The sequence below is a fragment of the Nerophis lumbriciformis genome, linkage group LG08 (genome assembly GCF_033978685.3).
Source record: "Nerophis lumbriciformis linkage group LG08, RoL_Nlum_v2.1, whole genome shotgun sequence".
NCBI classification, from domain to species: Eukaryota; Metazoa; Chordata; class Actinopteri; order Syngnathiformes; family Syngnathidae; genus Nerophis; species Nerophis lumbriciformis.
The window spans coordinates 35,468,770-35,487,269 of NC_084555.2; the positions used below are offsets into that span (position 1 = coordinate 35,468,770).

At 39.0% G+C, this 18,500-nt stretch overlaps 1 protein-coding gene across 2 annotated transcripts in view; it reads right to left on the reverse strand.

Moving 5' to 3' along the window:
- The window catches only part of pgfb (placental growth factor b), a 168,074-nt gene that overhangs the window by 43,364 nt on the left and 106,210 nt on the right, over nucleotides 1-18,500 (reverse strand). The window contains exon 1 of one of the 2 annotated variants that reach the window (XM_061968802.2): nucleotides 2,488-2,833. The exons of the other annotated variant lie outside the window; for it this stretch is intronic. Coding sequence (XP_061824786.1) covers nucleotides 2,488-2,550 — 63 coding nt within the window. The 5' untranslated portion in view covers nucleotides 2,551-2,833. Of the gene's footprint in view, nucleotides 1-2,487; nucleotides 2,834-18,500 lie in introns of those variants that run through there. 2 annotated transcript variants of the gene reach the window in all.

Genomic DNA, 18,500 nt, shown 5'->3' on the forward strand with positions numbered 1-18,500 from the left:
GTGGAGTTTCTTAAATACCTCAAATGTCCGGCATTTTGAGTTAGGGTTGCGTGTATTTTCAATGTACGTTCAGGGTTAAGAAGGGGTTAAAAACAAAACAAATTGTTCACGCAGCAGCATTGGTGAGGGAGGGGCAGAGACAGAGAGAGCGAGCGAGCGAGTTATAATAAACACGCATGCGTCGTCAGGCTCTGCTTTTTATCGATAGATTTATCAGATTTAATTTTTCATTATCTATAGCAGGGGTGTCAAAAGTGTGCCCCGGAGGCCATTTGCGGCCCACAGCTAATGTTTTAAAGGCCCACGGCACATTCTAAAAATACTATTAAAATAAACAAAAACATAACAAAAGTGAAATAAAAAAGCTTAAAGGTTAAATGTAATTTAGGAAAAGTTGCAATGTTGACTAATAAAACAAAGCTGTTTTTTTTTTAATTTCAATCTGTCATTGCTCAAAACATAATATTGAATCAAAATCAATGTTATTATGAATTATTGACTTATCCAAGGTTCCGATTACTTCACATCAAATATTCCACTGAGAAAAATATTTTTGGTGGAAGATTTTGCAAAGTTGGTAAATAAATAACCCCAAAATGTATATTTTGTTGTTTTCTTACTGTACCGAAAATGAACCGAACCGTGACCTCTTAACCGAGGTACGTACCGAACCGAAATTTTTGTGTACCGTTACACCCCTGGCAATATAGCATTATTTCTCCCAGGCCACACTTCGGACACCCCTGCTTTAACCCTTTAGAAGGCAAATAGAGGGGGATGGGTGGGGGGGTACCCACATATGCGGTCCTCTCCAAGGTTTCTCATAGTCATTCACATCGATGTCCCACTGGGGTGAGTTTTTCCTTGCCCTTATGTGGATGTCGTTGTGGTTTGTGCAGCCCTTTGAGACACTTGTGATTTAGGGCTATATAAATAAACATTGATTGATTGATTGATTGAAATAACCATATTTGGTAACATTAGTTGGAATTGGAGGTTAAATCACCAAAATAATTCCTGAGCGCGGCCACCGCTGCTGCTCACTGTTCCCCTCACCTACCAGTGGGTGGAACAAGATGATGGGTCAAATGCAGAGAGTAATTTCACCACATCTAGTGTGTGTGTGACTATCAGTGGTATTTTAACTTTAACATAAACAATAGAGTAAAAAAAAGTGCATTTAATCCGTCAGTGGAGGTGGGCAATGACACGTAACAAATATTATTGAATGGATATACTGTATGCACATCATATTATTAGGCTACACGAGTGCTTCTCAAACTGTGGTATGTGGGCTCTATCTAGTGCAGTGGTTCTTAACCTGGGTTCGATCGAACCCTAGGGGTTCGGTGAGTCGGCCTCAGGGGCTCGGCAGAGCCTCCGCCGCAGAGGTCACGACACGCCCGACTCATCGTGTAAACAAAAACTTCTCCCTGTCGGCGTATTATGGATACCCCCAAACAATGTTCCCTCTAATTTTCCATATGTGTGAGCAAATGCAAAAACTCCTTGAGCATTCGTGGAGCACATGTGAGCGACGTCAGACGTGCACAATGTGGTCACACCTGTAGCACACCTGTCCCAAACCTGACTAAATAACAAGTTCAATGTTTTATTATTGTAATCAAATGGCAGCAGTCATTTCCATGAAGTTATTTTTTAATATAAGTGTTTTGGCCCACTTACAATGACTATAACATTGTTTTTCATGAGCTGTGTACTAGTATTATATGTCTGGGTGGGGGGGGGGTCCTACTTTGGATATAATGTGTACCCCTTTCAGATATCGGATTTAGTTCCCACCAAAACATTCACATGTTGCACAATGAGATGTAAACATGGGATCATGTGTACATTCCTGTAACTTTCTGTTTGTAAAATATATCTTTATTAGTATTTCTTTAATATGATAACATCATTTTATGATTCGGGTTCGAGTTCGGTGAATGCGCATATGAAACTGGTGGGGTTCGGTACCTCCAACAAGGTAAAGAACCACTGATCTAGTGGTAAGCCAAATAATTACTTGATTAAAGTAGTGTTTTATGCTCCTATATTCAAACACAGTGTCACTGTTCAAACTATGTGTAATGTTACAGTGGCCAAAAATATCAAATATACTGGTTAAGTAAAACCACTGCCTTGTTTTTAATGAATACTTAGGCCTACTACACTACTGTATTTTAACGTTGGTCCTTCTGGTGGTACTTGGAGGTAAAAAAAAAAAGTTTGAGAACGTTGTATGTACTGTAATAATGTTCGGATTACTTGTATGTATTTCTGATTGTCCCATGATGGCAGATGCTAAGAATTTGACAACAAGTAATCATAGTTTCAAATAAAAGAAACGTGGTTTGTTGTCAACTGCTCTACAACTGAAAACAATAGACGGTGCATGCCAAAGTTAAACGATATATATAACACGTTAAAAACAATGTTTGACGGCGTGATTTGACACATTTGAAAGGTGCTACCACGCCGCCTTACCTGTGCAGGTGAGAGCAGCAGATAAAGAGCCACAGCAGCCTCGACCAACAAGCCCAGTTTCATGTTGGATGATGGGTCCACGTCAAAAGCAATCCAGGAAGAAGAAGGTGATCCGGGTGAAGTAAGACAAGGACGGCGACGTTAACCAGATGCAGCGCGCAGCTCGATTCATAAGTGTAATAATAAATAGGGAGGTCTCGTGGGTGTAGAATGTTTTTAACCGGGTAGATCCGCACGAGGGTTAGCCTTTGACAAAATATTTCAATGACGAACAAACGGTATAAAAATCAGAATAAAATGAGCCTTCAAGCCACAAAAATCAGCCGCCAAGTGTCCGTCCTGCCACATAAATACACACTTGTCTCTAATTGGCCCTCACTACCTTTTTCTACAACTCAACACTTGTAGCCCCTCCCCCTTCCCCCCCTCACCTCCTCCTCCTCCTCCTACCCCTTTTTCTGGCTCCACATGATGAGCTATGCAATAGCAACATATCAGATGCTGTAGGTGCTGAACTTTATTTCTGATCTCCAGACTACACAGCAGGTGATTTACGCAGGCTGAGTGCATGTGTAAGAGGAGGAAAGGGGGGCAGGTAAACATTTAGAGAGCCTCTTTGATGACCCATGGCTCCGGGATGCTCAGTGAATTTGTGCTTCAGAGACAGAGAAAAAAAAAAAGGGGGGTGGATTCCATTACTGTTGACACTTTGAGTTAATCTTCTCTGTTTGCAGAAACCTTGGAAGGAAAAGGATTCCTTTTGGGCTTCCATGCATTCCTTGACCAGGGCCGGACTCGCTGTAGTTTCCAGAGTTATTGTACAGAACATGCTCTCCAAACATCTTACAAAGCGACCGGACGAGCTGCAGGGAAAACAATCAGCACCGAGGAGACATTTTCTCTAATTACGCTGTCGAGAGCAGGGGTCTCAAACTCAATTTACCTTCAGGGGAGATCGAGGAGGGGCCACCTCAAGTGCAGTGGTGCCTCGGTTAACGAAGACCTATGATGATTTCCGTCTTTTCTGACTCACTCGTGTTAATTAGTGCCAACGCATCAAATCAGAAGGTTCATGCATTTTGGCGCAGTCTTGCACACAGTTTTGGATGCCTTAAGTAAAGCTATCAGCAAAAGGGAGAGGAGCTCTGTACGAGGTCAACTGAGTTTGAAGTATGATTGAAGTATCACTTTAGTCCTATCTTGGCATACGCACAATAACAACAAAATGCAGGGAGATAAATGCTGCTGAAACAGCTTTTTTACGCAGCTCTGCACGTGTGCAGGTATACCTGATGTTATGACCGGGTGAATCTATATCATGTTCAGGGTTTCCCCGAGATTGCCAAGATACCTGTGGCGGTGTGGGCGTGGTCTGGGTGTGGTCACCATGTTGTCATTGTATAATTTGCATAATTTGCTATTATGATATGATATTTGTATTAAAAAGGCTAAAAAAATTTATATATTTAAAAAAAAAAAAATCTGTGTTATTAATATATTTCAGATATATTAAAGTTACGTCCACAATCCTGGGTATTATTTACTTCATCACAACATCAGGTTTTGGCAGCGCTCTTTCGGTGTTTAAAGTCAAAGTCAAAATGTTCGATGCATCACTAGCAGTGTTGGGACTAATGCGTTACAAAGTAACGTTACAATCGGCGGTAAATAGTAATCTAACGCGTTATTTTTTATATTCAGTAACTCAGTTACCGTTACTACATGATGCGTTACTGCGTTATTTTGCGTTATTTTTTATGTAGTATCGGCTAGAAACTGAGAAGATCTGAGTGTTTTATTGCAGCTCTGCAGAAGAGGCGACAAGGAAGAGGCGCGCCGCGCGCTGTCTGTGTGTACATGTGTGTGTGTGTGTGTGTGGGAGGGGGCGTGTCTGTGTCTACTAACAAGACGTCATGGCGAACCCCGAAGCCGAGTTTCTTAAAATGGAGATATTTTCAGTACGTTTCTTTTATCGACCACAAAGAAAAGAACATTTTAGTTGAATGTAAGTTGTGTCTTGGATTTATGATCCTATCCTCGCAATTCAAATATGCTGAAACAGCTACAAAAACAACATGCTTCGACGAAGCTAGTAAAGAGACACACACTTCACCTCCACCTCCAACAGCGGCTGGATTTTAACGAGGCACTGCACACTGAAGGTACACACACTCTGTCAATTCTCTTATATACTCTTTCATTCTAGACGTCTAGAGTGTTTGATTATCACATCACTCTAAATGTTTAGACTATAAAGTTCACAAACCTCGAGGGATACTAGTGGGCCAGGCTAATATTTCCTTTTCTCTAAACTAAGTGGGGAAATGTGTAGAGTGTTCTGGGCTTCAGACATGATTTTATTTCAGAATTCCTTGAGATAAAAAAACGCCTGGTTAGGCTTTATGTATGTTCTTGGTTTACAGCTATGTTGTTATTATGCTGTTTGTTACTTATGTATGTTATGTTGCAGCTATTTAAAATAGTTTTGTCAATTTGTTCTGGTCTGAAACAAATTGGCCCTTTGAGACATATATTTGTCTTTGTGTGTTGTATGTAGACCACATTGCTTAGCAGAGTTCAGTAATGCAAATGCATGTCAAGTTGATCAACAGATTGTATTATTCTCCAGTGCAATAACAGTACTGAAATGAAGGCTAAAAGGGCATTAAATGGGGCCTTAAAAAAATTAAAAAATATTTATAAGTAACTAAATAGTTACTTTTCACAGTAACACATTACTTTTTGGTTTAAGTAACTGAGTTAGTAACTGAGTTACTTTTGAAATAAAGTAACTAGTAACTGTAACTAGTTACTGGTTTTCAGTAACTAACCCAACACTGATCACTAGTCAATAGTGCGCAAATAACGGCCCATATATATCCATTCATACCTGTGACGTGCAGTCAGGGGAGGCAGGTGAGGCGGGGCCACACGTGCCAACATGGAAAGAAAAAAAAAGTAAAAAAAAAAAGAAAAAATTAAATTGTTATATGTATCCAGTAGAGATGCGCGGATAGGCAATTATTTCATCCGCAACCGCATCACAAAAGTCGTCAACCATCCGCCATCCACCCGAACCAACATTTTATCAAAACCACACCCGCCCGCACCCGCCCGTTGTTATATATCTAATATAGACGATGCAATATATATATATATATATATATTGATATATATAATATAATATAGCATAATATAATATAATATATAGTATAATATCATATAATATATTGGATAATATATTGTATGAATTATACATATATATATATATATATATATATATATATATATATATACATATATCCATCCATTTTTTTCTACCGCTTATTCCCTTTTGGGGTCGCGGGGGGCGCTGGAGCCTATCTCAGCTACAATCGGGCGGAAGGCGGGGTACACCCTGGATAAGTCGCCACCTCATCACAGGGCCAACACAGATAGACAGACAACATTCACACTCACATTCACACACTAGGGCCAATTATATATATATATATATATATATATATATATATATATATATATATATATATATATATATATATATATATTATTATATTATTATTATTATTATTATTATTATTATTATTATTATATTTATATAGAGATATATATAATTCCCTTTTGAATAAATACGCCCCAGGCTAAACGCTCTCCCTGTCTCAGTGCCTTCTCCTTCTACCCGGTATCATCACACACGAATTAATATCTCTTGGCCACGCATTAGTGGCTAAGAGATATTAATGCGTGATAATATTATTTATCATTATTATAATATTATTGTCATTTCCATTAAGAAAGTGTTGACTATTGTTGCCAATGCCCTCAGATCAGGAGTGCGTTCCTCACACTTTGTGTGCGCAGTTGCAGCAAGCAGAACGAGGCTTTTAAGAAGTTAAAAAAATGTTTTAGAAAGACTAGGCCTATATTTTCGTTAGGTAAAAAAAATGTTCTGAATTTATTTCAATGAATATTAACTTGTTAACGTTATAATGCTCAAATAGGGATGAGGGCGGGGTGCACAGTGAAGTAGTGAACAATTTCGCGACAAAGATGAACCTTTATTGATTGATCTGCAGCCATGACAAAATATCAGACAATCTCCATTGTCAACGACAGGCAGGAAAATAAAGATAAACACATAGCCTATGTTGTAGGCATAGGCTCATACCTTTTTAAGTTGAAATAAAAAAAAAGAAAAAAAAAGTGCCTCATAAGCCTTAGGCTGTCAATCACGCGCACAAACTTAAATTATACAATAACATATGTATGTCATCTCTATTTAAACAAAAATAAATTAAATAAATAATAATATTAAATTACCTGCAACTGGCCAAGGCAAATAGCTGAAGGGGAGAAATCAAACCCATCAGACTGCACTTTATCATCAAACTTGAATTATAATGAAAATAGACGGTCGCGACAAACAAAGCAGGCTAAATAGCCTTACATTGTCGCCAATCGGAGATGCGCTTCACTTGAAAGCGAGGCCAAATAATTATTCACACATAGTAGTATATCTCGAATAGAAAAAAAACACAATAAACAACGCAATTGCCTTAATTCCTTTGCATTGTAGTGCGCCCAAACAACACGTAACCATCAAAATTATTTAGCTGACCGAACTCAATATAGGTTAGACATATGGGCTTATTTGGTATAGCCTATAGGTAACGTAGACTAATTCGTTTAACATATCCAACCGTATGTCTACTTACTTTTTTTTTTTTTTAGCACTATGCAGGAATAAAATGGCATCTACAGTGCCAGGATTCATGCGAGAGCGCCTGGCCTCTAAAATGCGCCCTGCTGCGCTGAAGGAGCGCTCACTTGCGCCACTTGTTGCCTGATGAATAATTAACTGTTTCAAAGAGTGCTGCTCGTTTTTCGTATGTGGGTAACAACATTTAACTATGTATATATATTTCCGAATTGGTTTAACCGCCACCCGCCTGAATCTATTTAAAATCTTTTTTTTTTAATTTCACCCGCCCGACCCGCGGATTATCCGCGGACTCCGCGGTTATGTCCGCAAACCGCGCATCTCTAGTATCCAGTGATTATACTATAAAGTTATTTTCCATTGAACTTCACCAGTTTTAGATTATTTTTATTCAAAATCGCTGAATTTTCACATTTGCCGTTCAAATACTGAGAAGAGACTTGCGGTGAGTCAGCAGCCAGTTGAGCCTCACAATGGATTGCGCAATGACTCGGCTAACTGCTGGCCTGCTGTGCAGAGAGACCTTATTGCTATGTAAATTATATTATACATTACCATAGTTTAGTTAGCTGAGGTATATAATGTACAGTGTATTTTGTCAACAACTGTATGTGTGTAACGTATTTCTTGTGCTGAGCAATCATAAAACGGCTGCGAAGACGCACTGTGTGAGGCTTGCAGTAATCCCGCCTCATGGTGGTAGAGGGCGCTAGTGATCCCAGCGATCATTCTTGTGACTACTCGGCTGCAGAATAAGTGACAACAAGTAGCAACAGTTAGCAGCGATCGTTTATTTTTTTCTCTTGCCTGGTAACTATTAACATGGAGGATTACATATCTAAAATAAAACAGTTTTCTAAACTGGACTTTCAATCGAAGCAGGAGGTAATAATTAAAGGAAGATCTCCATCGAGACAGAGAGACTTTTAAAACTGAAGAAAGATAAGGAAGACTTCTATAAACAAGTTATCGATGCTTTTGTTCAGAAGGAGCGGCGCATGGACTTCATTTATAAGTAAAGGTAAGACCATAATACATTTTTTTTTAATTAAATGTGCTTTTTTGTGCGCTACAGTTTGTATGTGTAAAGTTAAAGTTAAAGTACCAATGATTGTCACACACACTAGGTGTGGTGAAATGTGTCCTCTGCATTTGACCCATCCCTGGGAGGTGAGGGGAGCAGTGGGCAGCAGCGGCGCCGCGCCCGGGAATCATTTTTGGTGATTTAACCCCCAATTACAACCCTTGATGCTGAGTGCCAAGCAGGGAAGAATGCTGGTATGAGCTTTTAAACATAACCCGTTAACTGCTGCCAATCAAATGGTGAATAAGATACTCTTTAGGGTTGATATGTTTGTAAATCTGACTGTGATGAAGTCAGTGCCTCACCAGCCATGAACCTCACCGCACGTCACTGATTCATACTGTAATGACATGCTGGTGTTAATGTTTTATGTCTGTGTGGTTTTGATCTGATGTTCATTTTTCCCATGATGATTTTTCCCGCCTGAAAGCGGATTGGCGGAGAATGAGGAAGTGTTGTTGTGTGTCCGGGGAAGCACGGATACGAAAGTGTTTGCACGGGAGGTAAAACCTGTTGGAATTGGGTCGGTTGTTAGCATAATGATGTGGGATCTGAGCAGTGCCGGCCCAAGCCTCCATGGGGCCCTAAGCAAAATTAGATTTTGGGGCCCTCTATTTCTGCCAATAATATATAAATAATATATAAACTCATTGCGGCTCTGGCAGTGTTGTTTACATTATCCTATTGTCAGCCTGGCATGTCTTTACAAATGACATGTCATTTATAAAGATATGGGGGTGGCCCAGTTAAGAACATAAATAATACCAATGAATGAACGAATGATGTCCAGAGTGCCACATATGGTTCCTAATCTTAAAATGTAGAAAACATTCAGCTGCAAGAGTGGCCTGGGGTTGAACAGTCCAAGTGATAAAGCTTTGTATTTACAGTAAAAGTGTCATCTTGTCTCATCAGTCTTGTACATATTAGTCTTTAATTACTAGTTTATATTTTTAGTTAATTGTTCATATTTAATGTTTACTTTGTACAAAGAGAGCGCAGTCTACTGAAGTTAAATTCCATGTGTGTTAAACATAACTGGACAATAAAGCTGATTCTGATTCACTTTATTATTTTTGGTAACAAAAACCTGAAACAGCAATGTGCAAAAATGTTGACCTTAAATTGTGTTTTTGTACAATAATATATCTTTGATCATTTAGAAATCATCAGTCAGACTCCATCCATCCATCCATTTTCTACCGCTTATTCCCTTTGGGGTCGCGGGGGGCGCTGGAGCCTATCTCAGCTACAATCGGGCGGAAGGCGGGGTACACCCTGGACAAGTCGCCACCTCATCGCAGGGCCAACACAGATAGACAGACAACATTCACACCCACATCCACACACTAGGGCCAATTTAGTGTTGCCAATCAACTTATCCCCAGGTGCATGTCTTTGGAGGTGGGAGGAAGCCGGAGTACCCGGAGGGAACCCACGCAGTCACGGGGAGAACATGCAAACTCCACACAGAAAGATCCCGAGCCCGGGATTGAACCCAAGACTACTCAGGACCTTCGTATTGTGAGGCAGATGCACTCGTACATGCAAAAAATAAAAAATAATAATTTTTTGTTAATTGCTTTTGGGGGCCCCCTGGTGGCCGCGGGGCCCTAAGCAAGCGCTTAGTACGCTTATGCCTTGGGCCGGCTCTGGATCTGAGCTGAGGATGTAGTTGTGGCTTGTGCAGCCCTTTGAGACACTCGTGATTTAGGGCTATATAAGTAAACATTGATGGATTGATTGATTGATAACATTGGCAATAAAAGTAAAAAATAGCATATTGGACTCTGTGTGACTTCTTCTGGAGACTACAATACATTATATTACTTGCATTTGTGTTCACATAAATACCCTTATTTTAAAGATGTGGCGGCTATGATTTTGTCGAGACGGTGGGCCTCGATCAGTTACATTAAGGGGACGCCTGGTGTTTATAAAGTTTATTTTCAACTGTGTCTAGAAAAAAACAGCGGTGATGTTCGTCTTTAAAATATATATTCAAACAGTGTACAGGGGCAAGGTTTCATTCGCAATTTAAAGGGATCACCTCCACAATCGAACAACTTGCGGACATACATAGAACGCAGAATATAAATGTGACTGTGGAGCAAAATTTACACCAAAGAATATCAATACATTTTATCTAGACCACAGGTGTCAAACTCAAGGTGTCAGACATGGCCCGCCTCATCATTTTATATGGCCCACGAAAGCCTGGAAATAAATTGTGTCAAAAAAGCACGTCACTGTTTTTACTGTTAAACTTTAATATCTGATCATGCACCAAAACTGTATTATTATTTACGGTGTTACACATTTTTTTTTGTAAAAAATTCAAATAAATACTGAATACTAGAATATCTGCTTGTCACCTTGACTTATGATTTCATAGCAAGTTATTTATCAGTTTGTATGTAAAAACATTTAATAATCAAATGCATAGGCAACTGTGTAATATTATTATAAGGCGCTATACATTGATATTTATATACATTCACTGTTACTGAAGGCAAGCATAACGGTGATGTGGCCCTTAATAAAAACAAGTTTGACACACCTGATCGAGACCACAAGGAAGTGTGTTAATAAATAATCATAGGTACCCTTTAAAGTTATTTTCGAATGAAGATTAATTTTTGCCAAAAATATTGGCCTGTTTTTTTTATTTTTTTTTTAGAGTCCAATATTGCCTGCAATACACTTTTGCATCTGAACTTTATGCATTGATATCATCGCTTGTTTATTCAGCCATCTTGAATCACACGGCCAACACCAAATCTTAAGATACACTCCGGTCCTGTAAAATGCATTCAATCCAACGTGCCAAAACAAGAGAAGCTACTCGCTACGGACAAACTGTCCTAGCATTTTTTAATAACATTTTATTTTAATAACAAGCCATGGGAATAAAGACAGTTTTGAGTGCCAAAGGGTGAGAACTACTGTCAAATTCCAAAAGAAAATCATTGAAAAAGTTAGCGTTGGAGTGGCCCATCTCACTTGGATGCAGACGAAGTCCGCATCAACAATAAATACCATCCTGACAACAACAAAAGAGCAACTGAAAGAGGATAATGTTGTAAACTGAGTGAAGATGTTGACAAAACAAGGACTAAACACGGTTTAAAGGCCTACTGAAACCCACTACTACCGACCACGCAGTCTGATAGTTTATATATCAATGATGAAATCTTAACATTGCAACACATGCCAATACGGCCGGGTTAGCTTACTTAAGTGCAATTTTAAATTTTGCGCGACATATCCTACTGAAAACATCTCGGTATGATGACGTCAGCGCGTGACGTCGCGCATTGTAGAGGACATTTTGATACAGCATAGTGGCCAGCTATTAAGTCGTCTGTTTCATCGCAAAATTCCACAGTATTCTGGACATCTGTGTTGGTGAATCTTTTGCAATTTGTTCAATGAACAATGGAGACAGCAAAGAAGAAAGCTGTAGGAGGGAAGCGGTGTATTGCGGCCGACTTCAGCAACACAAACACGGCCGGTACCGGTGTTTCATTGTTTACATTCCCGAAAGATGACAGTCAAGCTTTACCATTGGCTTGTGGAGAACTGGGACAACAGAGACTCTTACCAGGAGGACTTTGAGTTGGATACGCAGACACGGTACCGTGAGTACGCTTCCAAACATTTGATCGCTTGCCCGTACGTGCGTGCCGCTATGTGCATGTCACGTACGTAACTTTGGTGACTGTGGGGAATTATATGTGCTGTATGAACTTTGGGGAGGTGAACGGTACTTTGGGCTGTGGGATTGAGTGTGTTGTGCAGGTGTTTGAGTTGTATTGGCGGGTTATATGGACGAGAGGGGGGAGGTGTTTGTTATGCGGGATTAATTTGTGGCATATTAAATATAAGCCTGGTTGTGTTGTGGCTAATAGAGTATATATATGTTTTGTGTTTATTTACTGTTTTAGTCATTCCCAGCTGAATATCAGGTCCCACCCGCCTCTCACAGCATCTTCCCTATCTGAATCGCTCCCACTGCCCTCTAGTCCTCACTTTCCTCATCCACAAATCTTTCATCCTCGCTCAAATTAATGGGGAAATCGTCGCTTTCTCGGTCGGAATAGCTCTCGCTGCTGGTGGCCATGATTGTAAACAACGTGCAGATGTGAGGAGCTCCACAACCTGTGACGTCACGCTACTCGTCTGCTACTTCCGGTACAGGCAAGGCTTTTTTTATCAGCGACCAAAAGTTGCGAACTTTATCGTCGATGTTCTCTACTAAATCCTGGGCGTGGTTGGGGTGGGGCGGGGCGTGGTTAGGGGCGTGGCTAAGAGGGGAGGAGTATATTTACAGCTAGAATTCACCAAGTCAAGTATTTCATATATATATATATATATATATATATATATATATATATATATATATATATATATATATATATATATATAAAGGAAAAACTTGACTTTCAGTATTGTGGGAAAGCGGACGTGAATACAGGCTGTCGACACGTCACTCAGGTCCGCATGGAGCTGGAGGGGGCGCGGCTTCCAGCTCCGCCTGAATTTCAAGAGATTTTTTTCGGGAGAGGCACTGAATTTCGGGAGTCTCCCGGAAAATCCGGGAGGGTTGGCAAGTATGAGCTCCTGCCATCAGTGTGTGAATGTATGGGTGAATGTGGAAATACTGTCAAAGCGCTTTGAGTACCTTGAAGGTAGAAAAGCAAGTATAACCCATTTATCATTTATTATCATTCCCCATAGTAATGGTAGTAGTATCAATTAATCAATCAAAACTTTATTAATACAGCATTTTTCATACGCAGGCAAGTTGCAACACAAAGTGATTTTGTCACGACCAGAACAGGACTCTGAACACAGATGCAGGATTTGAAGACGATATATTTATTTGGACAAGGGAAGGGGTCCAAAACAGGAGAAACAAACAGGCTATAAAAACACAACTGACCTGAGCTCTAAACTAACAAAAATATCAATAACTCAAAAACGCTCCGTCTACGGAGGGAAAAAGGGGCTATGAACAAAAAACTACTAAGTATAACAAAAGCCGCTCCAATGGAGGTGATGCTAGGAAGCTATTCTTACCTAAGAAAACTTACAAATCAAAATACTCCCATGGATCCAAAAAAGATACAAGAAACGTGGCTGTGGCTGTGGACAATGCTATGGCAAGGAAACGCTGGAGGTACGCACATGAAGTAACGAGACACTCTGGCACAAGACAAGAGGAGGACGAGACATTTATACACATGAGGGAGTGTGACACAGGTGGGAACAATCAGGCAATCAGGAGAGACATCAGACCAGTGAAACAGGAGGAAGAGCAAGTGACCTGAAACGAGAGGGAGAGTTAACCTTTCAAAATAAAACAGGAAATGGCAAGACAACATGACAACAGACGAAACCCAGACAAGACTTCACCCAGGTGTGACAGATTTACACCTATTCAAAAGGGGAACATGCACGCATTCACAGCACCATGGGAAAAAATAGACATGGCACTGAGGATTGAAGGTTGAAGAAAACTTTATCTTTGAGGCATCCACACCACAGGATAACTAAAAATGTACAACATCAAAAATAATTATTATTACATTAAATATAATATTTAAAAAATACAAATAAAATAGAATATACATAGTAAATGAATACAAACAAACATAAAACAGTAAGAATAATAGTAGTAATAATATCAATAAATAAAATGTAGAAAAATGAAATGAAATTTAAGAACCTCAGAAGAGTTTCAGTAAAAAGCCGGATTAAAACGGTGTATCATTAATATTAAAAACATTTTTTTTTTTGGTAAGTGATTGTACTGTAGTCATTGTTCTGTCCTGTAGGATTCAATTAAACTGCTATAGAGCTGGTCTGCTAAAGCAATGGTCCCCAACCACCAGTCCGTGACACATTTGCAACCTATAAATAACCACATTTTCTCCGTCTTAACATTCGTCTGGCCCAAGCTGTTTCATAAATTTTAAATTAAACTCCTGATAGGAAGTCGCTGTTTGTTATATGTGTTGTATCTTTGTTACAGGGGACAATGCACATTAATGAACATATACAATGTAAAAGTGCCATGTGGGATGTAGCCAAAGGCTAATTTCCATCTGCAGTCCCTGGCAGGTTGTTGGTATATACAACAAGGTCCTTAAAAGTTAACTTAGACAGCACCAACATCAGACATAAACAGTACAGTAAAATACACAGACTCAGATATAATAATTAAAATGTACTAAAATGGAGACTTATAAAAAACACTAGGTTGCCGCATGACCTCAGCTCATGACAGCTCAAGAATAAAATCTCTAGTGCTATAGTGCTAAAGTGCAAGTGTGCTAAATTGTTGCTTATATTAGGTGTGCTCAAGGAAGAAAATAAACATCTCCTTTGGCCTAGTAAGTTAACGTGCTGGTATTATTGCACATAGCCTTATTGCACAAGTGGTTTTTTTGCATTAACAGATTTGTTTACACATGGAAGTTTGCAACAAAAAAACATACATACTGTAAGTGTATCTATGTATGAGATATTGCACAAAATAAGAAATACATACCCTTTAGAACAGGAGTGCTCACACTTTTTCTGCAGGCGAGCTACTTTTCAATTGATCAAGTCGTGGGGATCTACCTCATTCATATATATAATTTATATTTACTTATTTATGAAATATATGTTTTTGTTAACAAGTTAAAGGTGTTTAATGATAATGCAAGCATGTTTAACACATATAGTTAATATTGTTAAAAAATTAAAGGTGTTTAATGATAATACAAGTATGTTTAATACATATAGTTAATATTGTTAACAAGTTAAAGGTGTTTAAAGATAATGCAAGCATGTTTAACACATATAGTTAATATTGTTAACAAGTTAAAGATGTTTAATGATAATACAAGCATGTTTAACACATAGTTAATATTATTAATACATTAAAGGTGTTTAATGATAATACAAGCATGTTTAACACATATAGTTAATATTGTTAACAAGTTAAAGGTGTTTAAAGATAATACAAGCATGTTTAACACATATAGTTAATATTGTTAATAAGTTAAAGGTGTTTAAAGATAATACAAGCATGTTTAACACATATAGATTCCTTTCTTTCATGAAGACAAGAATATAAGTTGGTGTATTACCTGATTCTGATGACTTGCATTGATTGGAATCAGACAGTGGTGCTGATAAAGTCCGCATTTTCGAATGGAGGAGAAAAAAAGTCCTCCTTTCTGTCCAATACCACATGAAAGTGGTTGGTTTTTGGCATCTTATTTGTCCAGCTTCCGTACTCCTTTGTATACACATTACAAGAAATACATTGTCGGCAAACTCCGTAGCTTGCTAGCTTGTGCACGCCAGCTTTCTGAGACTCTTATTTTGTTAGCGCAACTGTGCAACTGTGCAGTCGTCTTTGGAGTTTTGACGACAGGTACGGCGCCAGAGTCTGTTGAAATGAAGTGTTTCTCGCCTTCCAGTCGGTAATTTTAATGAGCTGGCAGCAGCCAGCGTCATCTCAGAAGACCCTCGGGTGCCGTGAATGTCAATCAAGTGACAAAAGGGACGTCATAGTGAAGATTTATGCTCGCTCATTTTTAGGACTATTTTTTTAATGCCTGGCTGGTGATCGACTGACACACCCTACGCGATCGACCGGTAGCTCGCGATCTTCGTAATGAGCACCCCTGCTTTAGAATATAATTAGAAATCCATAGAAAGCCAGAGAAATCTGTTGGAATTAAAGTATATCTATTTTTTATCTTTATACTCTTGTCCTCAAGGATGACGGATCACACATTCATTATGAATGCATCAGCCTAAAAATAAGTCCACATTTGAGTGGAAATGAATAAAAAACCAAAGTGTTCGGAGAGCTTTTTCGCAAAGGAAAAGTGCCAGGGCCAGTGCTCCCACTAATTCAGCATTATGGTGAGTTGTATTATTCATGCACCCATTTTTGCTGTTTTTATCAACTACACGTGGAAGGCTGTATGTGAAAATAATGCCTACCCTAAACCGGTCACTGGTGCTAAAAAGGTTGGGTATCCCTGTTCTAAAGGATATCCCCGCAAAGCTGCACACAGAATGGAATTGGACTATAGTTATTTTCCTTCTCCAACTTAAGTATTGTCCGCGTGCTGCCTTTAAGATGGACATGTTCATCACAAAGGAGGAGGAGTTCGTCAAGAATTATCCCTGCAGGCTGTATTGGCTCAGAGGACACAGATGCTCTACTTGTTTTTAAGGTGCACCTATTAAGTTAAATTGCACTGTATGCACTATAATTATGGCATGACACTAATGTGCTGTCTGATCATCACACAAGATTACTTATTTGTTCCACTTGTAGGGACCATAGACTTAGAGAGGAAGCAGAATTTTGCACTAAACACTTGGGAAATGTATCATGTTTTTACTTTAGAAAGGCCTGTGGCAAAGTGGGGAGTTGGAACAATTGAATTTTGGTGCAGATCCATTTTTTCTCCACAATTGCTAACATGGAAAAATCAAGGTAAAAACAATTAAAGTTGTGGTTGAATAAAATTTGATCTGGAAGACTACAGGCCTCTCTAGTTTTGATGGAAACTATTTTTCCCCAAGAAAATAATAGAAACTAATCAGTTCCAGTTGTTACTATCATGGATCGATTGACTGATTGATTGAGACTTTTATTAGTAGACTGCACAGTGAAGTACATATTCTGTACAATTGACCACTAAATGGTAACACCCGAATAAGTTTTTCAACTTGTTTAAGTCGGAGTCCACTTAAATTGATTCATTATACAGATATATACTATTTTCATAATACAGTCATCACACAAGATAATCATCAGAGTATATACAATGAATTATTTACATTATTTACAATCCGGGGTGTGGGATATGGAGGGGGGGGGTTAGGTTTGGTTGGTATCAACACTTCAGTCATCAACAATTGCATCATCAGAGAAATTGACATTGGAACAGTGTAGTACTGACTTCGTAGGATATGTACAGCAAGTAGTGGACATAGAGAGAGATCAGAAAGTATAAGAAAAAGTGTCTCCATTTGATTATTTAGATTTGATTATTTACAATCCGAAGAGGTATGATGAGGAATGGAGGGTGTTACTTTAGGGTTGAAGTTGCCTGGAGGTGTTGTTTTAGTGCGGTTTTGAAGGAGGATAGAGATGCCCTTTCTTTTATACCTGTTGGGAGCGCATTCCATATTGATGTGGCATAGAAAGAGAATGAGTTAAGACCTTTGTTAGATCGGAATCTGGGTTTAACGTGGTTAGTGGAGCTCCCCCTGGTGTTGTGGTTATGGCGGTCATTTACGTTAAGGAAGTAGTTTGAAATATACTTCGGTATCAGGGAGGTGTAGCGGATTTTATAGACTAGGCTCAGTGCAAGTTGTTTTACTCTGTCCTCCACCTTGAGCCAGCCCACTTTGGAGAAGTAGTTAGGAGTGAGGTGGGATCTGGGGTGGAGGTCTAGAAGTAATCTGACTAGCTTGTTCTGGGATGTTTGGAGTCTAGATTTGAGGGTTTTGGAGGTGCTTGGGTACCAGGAGGTGCATGCGCAATCGAAAAAGGGTTGAATGAGAGTTCCCGCCAGAATCTTCATGGTGCTTTTGTTGACCAGAGAGGAGATTCTATAGAGAAATCTCGTTCTTTGGTTGACCTTTTTGATTACCTTGGTTGCCATTTTATCACAGGAAAGATTAGCCTCTAGAATGGAACCTAGTCTTATGTTTTAGTATTTTTGTAACCTTGTTAACATTATTGACTGCCATACAAGTGTAAAAATAAATAACCACACATTGGTGACTCAGTCTGTGTGCTTTTTTAAATTGAGAATGGTTCCAGAAGAAGTCATCATGGGGCCAAATTAAGTTGTGAGTGCCAGTACATTAAATGAAGAAGGTGAGAAACACTACTGAATTCAAGAAAAACCTCATAGCAAAGTACAAAGATGGCGTCTGTGTGGTTTTCCTCCTCAATGCTTATCCCCGTCTTCACCAAAAATAGTTTCCAATAAAGAGTAAAATTATGTTAAATGTACATTTGTCCATTTTATTCATCATTAAAATGTATTTAACATTTTTTCTGCATGTAAAATAATAATTATTCTCTATGCAATGGGTCTTGTGTTAATCTGGACTATGGCTGTCATTTTTTACTGATATTGGAGCCTTGTGTATTGGCCCATACCGATATTAGTGCAA